Consider the following 14,954-nt stretch of genomic DNA (forward strand, 5'->3'; position numbering starts at 1 on the left):
TACCTGGATGTGAGAAAATGTAGGCCACAATTAAATCAAAACATTGAGTATTTTTGCACAACATGATAGGTTTAGAAGTAGAAAACAATCAGGCTGACTCTCCAGCTGCCCATTTGGGAATATAGCACATTAGAGAAAGCAAAACACACGTGAAATAAGGAAGGCTTCTGCCGGGGTATTGTGATGAAATATTTCATCTGAGTATAGTGTACAAGACAGGCTCATTGTTCATGACTTTAGATACTGATGGAAGATTATATATTTGGACAACTATGACATGATCTTTGCCAGATTGTCACTGTGTTTAGTCTCCAGATTTACCCTACGCACCTTGTTGGTGGTAAATGCCATGGACCAACAACAGGATTTTACCAAACCCTGCATCCAGGGCTTCTCGATAACATCTACATAACCTCCACACTTGACATCAAAGGGAGAGTTATCGTGTCTGCCATTCGTGGTGACTCTGGTGCAGTGCAAAAATGAGTAAAGGGGCTTCATCGAATGTCCTGCTCCTGGCCTCACCAAACCGTGTGACAGACTGGTGGGGGTGAATGACTCATGTAGGAATATGATTTGATACATAAGGCCCAATTCATAGAAATGTTAGCGCAGTGCCAGCAAACATCTTGATTCACGGAGTGGTGCAAAGTGTAATTTTGCAGTGCAAATTGTATTTTTGCAGTGCAAAGTGACTTGCACTGGTGCAAAAGTGGTGCAAAGTCCCTTTGCACTGCAAAAATACAGTTTGCACTGCGTTGTGAATCAGGGTGTTTGTTGGCAGTGCAAAGTTTTTTCGAACGTTTATTTGCTCTCCTTTTTTATAAAAAAAAAAAAAAGAAAACAGCAGCCATAGAACATGTATTCGTGTCAGCAGTTTAAGGTTTCGTTTTCGATTCACTTATGTGACTTCACGTTTAGCTTGCAGGGGGGGAGTGGCTGTTCCTTCAGCCTATCGTCCTCTGTATTGCAGAGAGATCGCTTCCTGCACAGTCACCCGTCAGACAGCTGGCAACGACTCGAGGAACGGTGTCACGCCACCTTACTCCTCCCCGACATGGCAGCGGCCACAGATGAAGGTAAATCTTCCTTCACCGTCTACGGTGGGTGACGTCTGTCCACGCCGCCCTTTTTGAGCCTTGACTGGCCCTTTTTGTTCAATTTGGTCTCTGTCTTCCATATCAATCTCTTCGGCTCAATGAGGAGTTGGGAAGTGTCACTTTTTCTTGCTTAGGAGTCCCTTATGCCTGGAGAGATGGGTTTGCGAAGACATGGTTTGGGGGGGCAAAAATGACGAGTGAATCTTCCTGTGATATCGTCGGGGGTGCGGGGGTGCGGGGGGGGGTTGTGGGGAGGGCTTCTTGCTGTGGGGAAGTCCGTGTGGTTTGACCGCTTTCAGATGAGCTGCTTACTCACACACAAGTAACAACTCCCCGCCCTCAACAGGCTCTAGGGTCCCAAAAGCGTCAAAAAGGGACGTCGTCAACCAGAGCAGTGTCTAGACAACAAAGCCCACAGCTTCCCCACATCATTAAGTCCTTGCAGTTTAACGTTTTATTGACTTGCACTTGTAATAAATAGACTCTAATGAAGACAATATGGCAAACAGGAATTCGTGTTCATTATCCCGCGCGTATGTAAATGATTGTCTAAATGAAAGGAGCTCCCCCAGATGTACCTGCGCAAAAAAAGTCTATTGTCGCTGTGTAATCTACATATCCAACAATAGTGCGCTCAATTAAAAAGTGCCAATAGCTCTCTTCAGCCAGTGAACACACTGCTCGATGCTCCAGGGGAAGAGTGGCAAGCAGTTAGACAGTGGTTAGGGTGGGTATATGTGCCAGAGAGTGCCATGACGCTCTTTCAGAGTGCTAGAGGAGAAGACAAGCCCAGTAGGTAGGCTATGTGGTGAACACAGCCATGATGCCATATAATGTAAATATCCAGACAAGTTATGACAGTATCTGCGAGATGGAATAGATGCATGAGCATAAAATGGCAAACCAGGCATATGTCGAGCGTACCTTAGTACAGTATTCCATTATCTGCAGATTGGCATGCATGCTTTGCCATATGATGGGAATAGATGCCTAACGGTGCGAGTGCCTGGGCATGTGATGCTAACATTTGACCAATAGCTTCACACTGCATGGGTAGCTCATGTGCAATGCACTTGTTTTGGGAATGGGACAATGCCTTGCAACAGAGGTTTGAAATCCCGGTCGGGCTGATTAGGCCCTTTAAACTTCAAGGTTAATTGAGTACCCTGCGTTAGTAACAATAATACTTAAGCAATAAGCCCCAAGATGGGGGGCTATTACCACTTCTGGTAATGCCCCGGGGCCCTTAATGCAGGCCACTGAGAAATTACTGGAAGTGGTAAGGGCCCCCCAGCGAGGGGCTTGTTGCTAGTAGTACTCTGGCCCATTAGACTGGGTTACTGCTAGTTTATTTGTTCAGTTGTTAGACGCTCTGGCATTTAGCAACTGAAAAAAGAAAAGAAAAAAAGAAAAAGATGGCTCCCATGGAACGGGATAAGTAGTCCGTTCTCCCTTTCAATGGCGGCCATTCGTAAGAGTAAGTGTAAGAGTTAAAAAAAGTAAACAAAGAAGATGGCCTCCATGGAACGGGAGAAGAGACTACACGTAGCCCCTTCTCCCTTTCCATGGCAGCGATTAAAAAGTGGGGAAAAAAGTAATCAAAGAAGATGGCCACCATGGAATGGGTAGAAAGGACTACACGTAGACCCTTCTTCCTTTCCATGGTGGCCATTCAAACATTGACTGTGCCTCGGGGAAAGGCAAAGCAGGCTAATAAAGTCTTGGTGAGGGCCAATGAGCTTGCTTGTTACAAGCTCATTGTCCCTCATCGGGAAAAGCTGGAGGTAATTCTGTCACCCTACCAGCAAAAAATAGCTGGTATTGCCAGTGCTGGTAATACCAACAAATTCCCCATGGAGTCCCGTTGGACTTCATGGAATAGGGATTTACTACCATTACTGGCACTCATAATCTGGCAGTAATTCCGCCGGACTGAGTGCCAGTAACATTATTACCATTTGCTGGTATTCTTGCGGAATTATCGCCAGGTTACCGGCATAGTTGTAATGAGGCCCATGGTTTTCCATTGCTTGAAAGATGATCTGAGACTCCTCAGGGATGCCTAGTCTATGTAATAATGGTGGCGAGCCGCTGCTTGGTATTTCAAAATGTTCCCTTTCTGCTTGAAATGGAAGCCTTGATATGATATGATATTTTATTTATAGCGCGCCTGTACACAAGTGTTTCAATGCGCAAAGCCAAGCCTTCCATCGCAAATGGTGGTGAGCGGCTTCTATGCTTGACTATTAGTGTAAAATGTGGGAGCGCATCAATACAGCACATGAATCCGACACACCAGGATGATGTGGAATGGTCCCATGACGAGATCTTAGCAGAAAGCACATGTTTTTAGGGGCACTCACAGAAAGCAGGTCATACATCCCTAATAATTCCTAATAATGCACAGTCATGTCGTACACATGGTGGCAATCTGAGATACAGTTTACTCAGGTGGACGCTGACAGCTGATACTGTGGTATTGAGGAAAGCCGAAAGATGTGACTCCCATCTGGGGACACTCTTGCAATGATGATCGTAGTCTGCTCGTGCCTTAACTACTTGAACAACCCCTCCCTACTCATCGAAACTCCCAGAATCGCCAACAACCCGGGAAGGCCACAAAACCCAAACCACTAAGGGATCAATTTTATGTGCTAAATGTTTTTGTTGATCACAGTCCACATTGACCACCTACCTACTTCGATAACTCTTTTCCACCGCAGTCAACTGTCGATGGATTGGTGAGGAAGGTTTGCGACGGCCGCAAGTCCCAGGAAATAGTGTCCCTCGACATTTGCAGCATCAACTATAGGGTCATTCACATTCAGTTCCAGGTCATTCACATTCAGTTGCCCTCCCTCCCGGAGAAAGACATAATTGCCAACAGGCCATGCACGTGTGCTTTGTAAATGATTCATGACGTAACAGTAACTTCACAACAATGACTGCCTCCTTCTCCACCACTGAACACACCATTCTACAGGGCATCTATTTAGAGCGGTGGTAACCCATCATGGAGTGGTGCACCTTTTCGGCCCAATCAGCAACAAGAATGGAGGAGCAATGTGTAGCTATGAGTAGTGTGGCATGCACACAGAACTCACAGATGTGCCTCATTCAAACTCAACCAAACTAACGGTTTGATCTCTCTTTAATATTTCCAATTTTTTATTTTTTTTGTATATGGTTTACATATGAAACCTTTACAATCAATACACAAAATTCATCAATAGTAAAATACAATCAGTATCACATATTACAAATACACAGTAGAGAAAAATGATAAAACCATTTCCATAAAATACATTGCCTCATTGCCTAAACTCACTGCATACAGCCTAGCGAAATTGCCAAATTTTAGTCAACCTAGTCCTTCTCATTCAGAACCACATAACAACCAGGTACCCCAGAAAGAGAATAAAAGTTAGAAAGAAGGAGAAGTATATTTGTTTACCAGAACTCTCTAGGAGTAGCAGTTACTTAATTTAAGAGTCTCCCACAGACGCAGAGGAGTCCATACAAATCTTTCCAATTAATTGTTAACTTGCTGTTGGTAAAAATGATTTTACATGAAGTCATCATGTTGGCTAAAAAAAATGTGACCAATTGCTCCAATACGTCGCTTATAAATGCTAGGCCCACACCAGTGTTTACTCCATCCCCCAAAGTTACCTCCAGCCACTGTGACTACTAATCTGTAACATCAGACCATAATTGGGTATATGGGTTCATATTCAGAAAGGACTCATGATCTCAAACCCTACTTTCTGGCAAGGTTTACCTGGCCAAGTCGTGGGCATCAGAGATGGAGACCCAGTGTAATGAGTTTTTGTAACATACTGAACAATATTTCTTACATACACACCAACGTCCTCACTCACAGGGACATCATTTAGGGGTCGCCAGAGGTTGCAACTGCGACCTCTGAGGTCTCCCTTGCTAACCCTAAAAAAAAAAAAAAACCTTTTTTTTGTAGTGCAAGCTCCTGGGTTATGGCCAGCACCATGTGGCTCTTTACTTCTGGAATGTCTGGCTTTCTTGTTCAGGTATCTTAAAAAAAAAAATTAAAAAAAAGAAGAAAAAAAGAACACGGGTGCCACAAATCTGACACTTTCATCACTGACCCTAAATAAGAAAGAACAGGAATACCAAATAATGTGTCTCTGGAATTCTATACAATAATTGCTAGACTCTTTAAAGGTTTATTTAAGGCACACTTTAGGGGGCGAGTCACTGGTTTAGTCTGTTCTTAAACACCTCAACTCAGTCTTTCATCCTCCTAAGGTTGATAAATGAGTACTAACACAGGTTGTTGGGTGATGTTGGGTGTATATTTTTTCTTTATAAAGCGCTTAAGCGCAAGTGCTATATAATAACACATCATTATCATTTGGCCACGGGCGTCTGCTTGCATTCACAGTAATTTGGTAACATGAGTCTATACACACAGATCCTAACGATACATATGGGGATCCATTCTTGTATGAAATGTACATCACATTAAAGTGATATCATAACCATATTTTTCGTAGTAGACTTAGCAAAAATGCTATGTGATGCCACTTCCTGTTTTGTCAAGGGGTGAAAGGTAGTGTTCCATCGCCTCCCACTACATCACTTCGGGGTGGGGTCAAATGACATCACTTTCTGTGATGTCATCAGAGATCAAGGGTCATGTGATGTCACGTCCGCTACCCCTGGCATTGTTGTGAAATGACGCCCCTGCTCACTCAGCCCCACTCCTCAAAAATCTTGCCTCACTCTTCGTTTGATCACCTCCATTCCAGGCTACGAACCCTCAGGCATCTAAGCGCTGCTTATTATTACCCACGGTGTGTGGTGCTCATTTATTGACCTTGGTTCCAGGGCAGGTGCTCTACTCGCTGTGCTATCGAACCGGCTCTTGCATAAAGTTGACTGCACTGTGTCATCCATTTTCCTATTAATTCTCTTCAAGTAAACGCTAGTTGTGAACTCTCCCTTTCATCACATATCTCCTCAGACCCTCTGTCGTTGTTTCTTCTCCCCTGGCAGTCAGTCACTTTCATTCCAATATAGCAATGCTCCCCACACTTGCATTAATAACCTTTCACCACCGTTCCCACTTCCCCATTACTGCCAAACTGCAGTGCGAGGGCAGTCTACACAGGGACCCAGTCTCCGTATTCCATATTCAGGCATGGCACACATGCAGTTTTTTTTTAGTTTTTTTTATTGATATTTTATTTCTATCGCTCTCGTACACAAGTGTTTCAGAGTGCGACAAGGCAAGGGAGGGGAACAGGGGAGAACAAAACAGCGATCTTACTCGGCCCAGTGACATTGAGAACGCGCAGTTGAATGGGAGCGGGGGGAGGGGAAAAGTGCATGGAAGGGGGGAGAGGTGGAAAGTGCGAAGCAGAGGAGAAACAGATAAATAACAGTAAATAAATAATAAAGGCAACAAACAGTGGTAATGCAGCCAGCAATTTGCAAGTGCTAGGTTTAAGGAAGCAGACAGGGTAGGTCCGATAAGTGCAGGAAGAAAAAGGGGGTGCTGTATGGGTACAGCTACAAACCCCAGTACAAGGGGTGGCCCGGAGGCAGTGCAGGAGGGTGACAGGATGAGCAGGTACCTGGGCCCAAAAGACAGAGGGTGGCCAGGTGCACAGTGTCAAGAGAGAACAGATCAGCAGGGCAGAGGGGGAGCGAAGGCAGAAGAAAAGAGGAAGGTCTTGAGGTGCTTCCAGAACCGGAAATGGTTCTCCTCAAGTTTTAGAGTGGCAGGGAGGCTGTTCCAGAGGGAGGCCCCAGCCGAAGACAGAGATCTACACCCAGCTTGTTGACCCTGAGTGAGTTGGAGGTAGAGGAGCGAAGAGCTCGAGAGGGGAGGTATTTGCGGAGGGATAGCTGAAGGTATTTTGGACCCAGGCCCAAGAAAGCTTTGTTGACAATGCAGAGGGTTTTGAATGTAATCCTTACATCCACTGGGAGCCAGTGAAGAGATTTCAGAGCTGGAGAGATACGATCCCAGGGCTTGAGGCCAAGGACAAGTCTCGCAGTCCTGTTCTGGATTAGTTGCAGAGGGCGGAGAGTAGAGGCAGGTAGATTTAGAAAGAGGCTGTTACAATAGTCCAAGCTAGAGAGAACCAGAGCTTGAGATACCATGAGCTTCTGGGGGAAGGAGAGGAAAGGCAGAGTACCTCTGAGGAGGTGCAGTCGGAAATTTGACTTTTTAGAGACCTCAGAGATGTGGGCGGAGAAGGAAAGGGTGGAGTCAAAGATGACCCGAGGTTCTTAGCCTCGCAGGTGGGGGGTAGGAGGAGGGCCAAGGGAGGCCAGCCAGAGAGTGAGGGGAAAGGATGGTGAAGGTGTGCCGATGAGGAGGATCTCTGTCTTGCTGGCATTCAGACAAAGATCATTGGCGGCACACCAATCTTGAATGGCAGTTAGGCAATCAGAGATGAGAGAGGGAGAGGAGGTGGCAGAGGGCAGCCTAAAAATGAGTTGAGTGTCGTCAGCGTAGCACTGGGAATTTGAGCAGAAAATGGCAATGCAGTGGGCGAAAGTTGCCAGGTATTGGTTGAAAAGCCAGGGCAAGAGGTTAGACCCCTGGGGAACACCCAGTGCTTAATTTGTGGGGGTGGTTGCCGGTGGCCAACACCGGCACTCTTTTTTGGGCACCGGAACTCATGCGGGGCCAGCGCACATGCAGTTGCTTTGTTTGTTCTTCCACTTCGCTTTGTTCGATTATAAATCATTGGGATTTGCCATTATGATCTCGATCTCTCTCGTGCTTGCAGGTTGCAGGCCATGGCTGGCTGGACCTGGGAGGGGCCAGCAATAGCAATGAACAACAAACTGTTACAAACAACAGCCAATGAAAACTACCATTCTGTTGATACTATGCAGTATTTGATACATTCTGTATAGTAAGACAGAATGTGCAGTTTTCATTGCCTGTTCTTCTGAGCCAGTGAAATTAAATGGTGACGTGTTGTTGTTGCCCCAGAGGGCAGCGCGGCGCCACCTTCATTTCACGAGTTTCTGTGAAGTGAAGGTGTCGAGGCGTGGCGTCGTCGGTCACGACTTGTGAGAGAGAACCTGCCCTGCGTTGTGCGGTCTAGTTGCTTCCTGGGGCCCCCTCTGCCTGCTTTTCCATTTGTGCGGGTGCCAGTGTGCGCACCCGCTCCCACCCCACCCTGAGGCCCCTACAGGAGACCAAGTCCCAGCCGGCAAAGCAGGTAAGTCACTTGTTGCATGCGATGCAGCCTGAGCCTGTCACAGTCAAGTGATAAGGCAAGGCCCATGTCGGGGCCCGGGTGGCGGCACGGTCCCCTGGTGGTGTCCTGACTGCCCAGTAGTCAGGCCCCCACCATGGGCCCGTCCGCGCCCATGCTTCTGTCTGTGTGACCTGTGTGCAGTGTGCTGCTGACTGCAGTCAGTGCCAGGCCCAGGCCAATTTCTGTGACCAGGGGCTGCCGGCTGCCGCAGACTGAGTCGGATTACTCTGCCGCGTGCAGCCGGGCCCGTGGATTGTGCCCAAAAGTACGTTTTTACTTTTTTCTTTGAAAACCTGGCCTTCCGTGGGACCGGTGGCCGGGGCCCCGTCCCACGGAAGGTACTTTTTAAAAGAAATAACTTATTTTGAGTGGCGGCTGTTGCCCACCACTTTGAAAGTGATGGGCCCCAGCCGTCCAAATATACGTTTTTTTCATTTAAAATCTTACCTTCTGTGGGGCCGCTGCGCACGCACCTATTTTTGTCATCATCAGGCTCAGCATGGCCATGACAGCCCCACGGAAGGTAGCCTACATAATTGAGACAAGGGCAAGGCCCAGGACTTGGCGAGGCGCAGGTGGGACTGGCAGCATGGTCCCTGGTGGACTCCTGGGTGACTGCGTCTGTGACATGCCTACACGGATGGCTGGTAAGTCACTTGTTGTTCCGTGCAGTGCAGCCTCAGCTTGTCACAGTGAAGTGATCAGGCAAGGCCCAGGTCGGGGCCCGGGTGGCGGCACGGTCCCCTGGTGGTGTCCTGACTGCCCAGGAGTCAGGACCCCACCAGGGGCCCAGCTGCACCCGGGCTTCTGTCTGTGTGACCTGTGTGCAGTGTGCTGCTGACTGCAGTCAGTGCCAGGCCTAGGCCAATTTCTGTGACATGACTCTGCCGCAGGCGGCCGGGCCCGTGGATTGTGCCCAAAAGTATGTTTTTACTTTTTTCTTTGAAAATCTGGCCTTCCGTGGGGCCGGTGGCCGGGGCCCCACCCCACGGAAAGTAGTTTTTAAAAGAAATAACTTATTTTGAGTAGCGGCTGTGGCCCGTCACTTCGAAAGTGATGGGCCCCAGCTGCCGAAATATACATTTTTTCTTTTAAAATCTTACCTTCCATAGGGCCGCTGTGCCGTGCACCTATTTTTGTCATCATCAGGCTCACCATGGCCGTGGCGGCCCCATGGAAGGTAGCCTACATGATTGAGGCAAGGCAGGGCAAGGCCCAGGACCGGCGGAGCACGGGCAGCAGCGCGGTCCCACTAGACTGTTACAAAAGGAATGAAATGTCGTTTGCAATTCTGGCCACTTTTTCATTGGTGGCGAGACCGACTCGAGACAGTTGTATGCCCCAATCCGACCCTGGATAGCATTCATCTAAGCGAAACATGAACTGTGAATTTTTGCCTAGGTGTTTCCGTTCTTCCTTTCGGCCTCATTAGTTCACAAATGAGCTTCAGCCAGGGGACCCGGTCCGGAACGGTGCACGTATTGGGCCGAAACCGAACCGGCTGCACTTCGCGAGAAAAGCCCGTACAAAGACGAAACTTCTGAAATGCCATTTCAGGCAAAGATACACACATGGAAACTAGATGGGGATAAACATAGGCCACGTGCCCACTAATCTGTCGGCATAAATAAAAGCACTAGTTGAGTATTCGTGTATAATTCTCAACCGTGTTTTGCTGTCATTTTTTTACATAATTCCAGCGCATGTTTTCTATCCTGATGTGTGGTTTATACACCAGATGTGGCCCCTTAACCTGGGTACAATACGCTCCGAGCATGTGCTCCGAATGAGAGCACATGCAATCCTCAGAAAGGAATCCTCAGATAGAGGTGGGTGTCTGTTACACCCCGTAGTTTAGTGAAGTATGTCAAGAACATGTCAGTGGGAAGGAGATATCCGAATATGCACTCTCCTCTGGCTCCTGAATATTGGGTGACAAAACATATTTAGTTTTTTAATGTGTTAAGGTGGAAAGAGGCCCTAGAGCAGAAGTAGCACAGGCTGTTGATTTCACAACAATGTCTTGCAGAAATGTCTTTTTCCAAGCTATACAACACCATGCTCAAAGGAAGGGTGAAGGGGGATGCATTTATGAGATGTGATGACTGATAAGGGCTTGAGAGTAAATTGATTACACAAAACACCTGGATGAGGTGACTGAGGAACGGGCTGAGGGGAGGGTGCTCTTCCTGAGGTAACAGATTAACAATACTTGGTGTACTTTAACAGACTGTCAGATGGGGCAGAAGGGGTAGAGACAAATACAGTGCAACAGTGACTGAAACAGAATGCTTTTTTATTTACTTGCATTCGTAAAGCACTCACACAGCCCGGGGGCATCGAGGCGCAGTTACAGGAGGAGCATATCTTAGTTGCGTATTTATAACGCGCTTAATACCCAGAGGTTTCTAAGCGAGGAGTCAGGGATCGAACCTGTGTTGCTTTGTGTCGTCTTGCTTCCAATCGAGCCCATTGCTGCTGAGCTATCCCGAGTCCCGGGACAATAATTGCAACGCAGTTCCACTCAGACCCATTTGGGAAACAGGGCAGTGGGAGGGGGTGGGCCGGGCGGTGGAGTGTCATTCTACAAAATTGACAAATAAGATAACATCCACAGAACTTAGAAGTGTGTTCAAATGCATTCTTTTGCCTCTGGGTTTGCCGGAATGCTGGAACCACTACACCTACCATAACAAGTGTTTTCCAACTTTAAAGCATTATACTTTCTCAACCCATGTGTGCCCTTCTCCATCCATCCCACTACTAGCCTGTGCCAGCAGTTGCTGCAGCGCCAGACATGTGACATGGAGCAGCAGCAGTAGGATGGGCTGGTGGTGGGCCGATCTAGGTAGGTCTAGCACTGAACTGGCGTGGCCGGTGCGCCTGCACTGAGTGCGGCGCCGTGCCCGCGCTCAGGGCGGCACCACAAACGGCATTATGGGGCCAATATTTTTTGGGCACCTGCACTTATGTTTTTACAAATTAAGCACTGGGAACACCACAGGTAGAGAGGAAGATAGATGAAAGGAAGGACCCAAGGTGGACCTGGGAGGGTCGATCTGAGAGGAAAGAGGTCAGCCAGGCCAGAGCCTGATCAGTGATACCCAAGTTTTCACAGAGACGGTTGAGCAGGATGGTATGGTTGACCGTGTCGAAGGCAGAAGAGAGATCAAGGAGGATGAGGACAGAGGGAATGTTAGAGTCAAGGTTGGTGAGCAGATCTTCACGGATGTTTAGGAGAGCAGTTTCCGTGCTTCTGGCAGCTCTGAAGCCAGACTGGTGGTCATGGAGACAGCCAACAGAATTGGAATGAAGGTTAAGCTGAGAGATGGCCAACTTTTCCAGGAGTTTGCCAAGAAAGGGAGTAATGGAAATTGGGCGATAGTTAGCTGGACAAGAAGGATCAGATGTGGGTTTCTTGAGAAGAGGATGCACAAAGGAGTGCTTCAGAGGGGAGGGGAAGGATCCAGAGGCAAAGGAGTGGTTGCAAAAATCAGCAAAGGCCGGAGCGAGGGTGTCAATGTGGTCCTTGATGGTTTTAGAGGAACAGGGATGAACCTGTTTTGAAGAGGCTTTCATAGATCGGACTTGTCTAGCAACCTCGTCAGGGGTTAAAAGAGGAAAGGACGAGAAGGATGGTGGGAGGGTGGCTAAAGGAGGGTCAGCAAGCACAGATGGAGAGGGAAGAGGAGGAGTGTGGGTGGAGAGGGTGGACAGGATGTCCTGGGTTTTTTAAATGAAGTGAGAGGCAATGGCATTGCAAAGAGCCTGGGCGGCAACAGGAGGGGTAGAGACTGCAGCAGGGTTTGGCCAGCTCCTTGCAGATTTTAAAGAGTTCAGCTGAGTTGTTAGATGCCGCAGCGACACAAGCTTGAATGTGGACTCTCTTCTTGGTGAGGACAGAGAGTCGGTATTGCCTTTGTAGCAGGCGACAGGCCAGTTTGTCAGGTTAGGAATGAAACTCCTATTCCTGGCACAGTCCCGGGCTAGTACACTGAATCTAGTCACGAAGGCATTTTGCCACCTCTCTGGCCTTGAGGCCAGAATTGCTTATGGTAACTGCACTCCCTACCATTGGCGCCCTCAGCAGGTGTCTGGTATCCTCTCACCCTAGGCTGATGCCCAGCATCACCTTGCCCTAGAAATGGCCCTGCAATTAATAGTTCTTGGGATTGTGCTAGTTGTGTTCACAACAAAGCAGCACACCTGGGATCGATTCCGTTCGCAAATCAGAACACGTGTGTCCATCCCAACTAGACGGCACACAGACAGCATGTGATTCTGAATCTGTACTCATCAACACGTCAAGATTCCCATCTTGCCTCTCCCTCTGCACCCACCAAACCCACCCATCCCTCCTCCTTGCAGAACCTAGCACCAAGAGGCTGACAAAATGGCAATCTGTTTGTGGACCCTGAACGGGGACTCAAGCAAACAGGAGGTTCACTGTTTACTCAGTGTCTTCCAAATCTTTTTTGCTTCATCAGCAAATCTTGAAGTTCGCTGTACTTCACAGCGTCTTTTTCCTTCCTGAACATTGTACTGTTCGAACCAATGGCATTGCAGCCTTAACGAAGGAAGAAGAGGCATCCGAGCAGCAAGCGCGGACAGCGTCAATTTCAACATCTCAGCACAAAGGAAAAGAGAGCGGCGAAACAAACAAAGACGCGTGCTGCGTGAAGCTTTCTAATCCAGTTCGAACGAAGGAGAGAGAAGCAACCGGGCAGCCCAGCGCAGACGGTGTCAGTTTCAACAACTTCCAGGTAAGCCGCCGCACTGGGACTACGAGGGAGGAAAAATAGACACTTGTGTCCTGGAAGAGATACATTTTTGTTTGCATTTAATCGGAGCATCCGCGTAGCAAGGCAGGCGGTGCAAGATAACACAAGCCTGCTTTAAATTCAGGAAGAATCACAGCCAGCCAGGTAGCACGGCGAGCAGGGAGCTCATTTTTTGACATCCATGCAGAGCTTGCGGATGCAAGTTCAAACTCGGCAGACCCAAATACGGCAGAGTAAAAATATTTTCTATAATTTTGCACGGGCGCCCTCACAGCAAAACCAATTATTTAAATATCAGTGAAACAAGTCTGGGGGCTGCCCATTTAGTAAAATAAACACCACACGGGCATCAAAAGCATGGGCAACCTCTAGCGCAGACAACATGGGCGTGACAGGGACACCCGGCAGCAGTACAACAGACATTGTAACAATCTGTAATGCTCAGTTAGACCAAAAAATGAAATCTTTCCAAACAGAGATATTAAATGGATACAAAAGATGTCTGGCATGGAACATTGATACCACAATCAAAGAAGCCATATGAGCCAAGGAATTCATAGAAATCTTTTCTTTAATAGAAGCCCAGCGCAAAGGGAAAGATGCTTTCAGAGACCCCAAAAAGATAAAAGAAAAAGCTATTGCCAGAAACGCCCAGGTGGAACAAAACTGGGACAACTGGTTACAAGCCTTTGCCATTTTAGCAACAATATACGAAGAAAAATTCCCCATGGATGGTAGGAAAATCTGGGCATACGTTGATAACATAAGGGAAGTAAAAGTAACACAGAGGGGGAAGACATGGCTAGCATATGACATCAGATTCAGGAGGAGCATGTCAGAAAGGCCTGCCATTGAGTGGGATGAAGTCCAGAACGATTTATACACCCTCAATGCGGAACCTCCCCTGGAAGAAGATACCACACATTCTTCTTCCAAAAATAGCAAAAATTCTCAGGGAAACAAGTCCAATGACAATGATAAATCCAAGAAAGGGGAGCAGCCCTTTCGGAAGAACCAGCCTTGGGCGGCTAAAAATAATGCCCACAGACAGACAAACATCAAGCTGCCAAATCCAACATCCCATGCAGACATTTTGGGAAAACCCAGTGTACATGGGGCAAAGAATGCTGGTACAAACACACCTGCACAAACTGCAACGGTGACCATGCAGCAAGCAACTGCACCAGACTACCAGCCAAGAAAGAATGATACCCCAATTCTAGGACCAGGACGAACACCCATCAACCTGGGCAACTTTAGAGAAGCCCTTAACAACTACCCAGACAAGGAAAACAGCATGACAATATGGCAGGGTTTCACCAAGGGTTTTTCCATCCCATTTAAGGGCTCTGGGTCACGGACCGTCCCGATGAACCTGAAGTCAGCCAGGGATAACCCCCAGATAGTAGAAAGCAAAATCAAGAAAGAACTGCAACTAGGCAGGATAGCAGGTCCCTGGGACTGCATGCCTTTAAATAACTATTTCATATCCCCACTAGGCCTGGTCTCCAAAAAAGAACCTGGGAAAATGAGGCTAATCCATCACCTTTCCCACCCCAAAGGCCAGTCTTTAAACGACGGCATCCCGCACACAGAATCCGCTGTATCTTACACACATTTCTAAGAGGCGGTAAGGCTCATACAAGAATGTGGCAGAAACGCCCTGATGGCCAAGCTGGACATCGAATCCGCTTTTAGACTTTTGCCAGTCCACCCAGATTCACAGCAGTGGCTAGGTTTCACTTGTAACAACAAATTCTACGTAGACAGATGCCTCCCCATGGGGTGCGCAGTATCCTGTGCACTATTTG

General features: G+C 47.8%; 1 protein-coding gene across 3 annotated transcripts in view; it reads left to right on the plus strand.

Moving 5' to 3' along the window:
* The first annotated feature begins 935 nt into the window (after positions 1-935).
* Positions 936-14,954, plus strand: part of ZBP1 (Z-DNA binding protein 1) — a 169,852-nt gene continuing 155,833 nt past the window's right edge. For all 3 annotated transcript variants that reach the window (XM_069651089.1, XM_069651090.1, XM_069651088.1), the window contains exon 1: positions 936-1,079. In XM_069651089.1, the coding sequence (XP_069507190.1) occupies positions 1,058-1,079 (22 nt within the window). In that variant the 5' untranslated portion in view covers positions 936-1,057. The remainder of the gene's footprint in view (positions 1,080-14,954) is intronic.

The sequence above is a fragment of the Ambystoma mexicanum genome, chromosome 3p, assembly GCF_040938575.1.
Source record: "Ambystoma mexicanum isolate Mex_15411 chromosome 3p, UKY_AmexF1_1, whole genome shotgun sequence".
NCBI lineage: Eukaryota > Metazoa > Chordata > Amphibia > Caudata > Ambystomatidae > Ambystoma > Ambystoma mexicanum.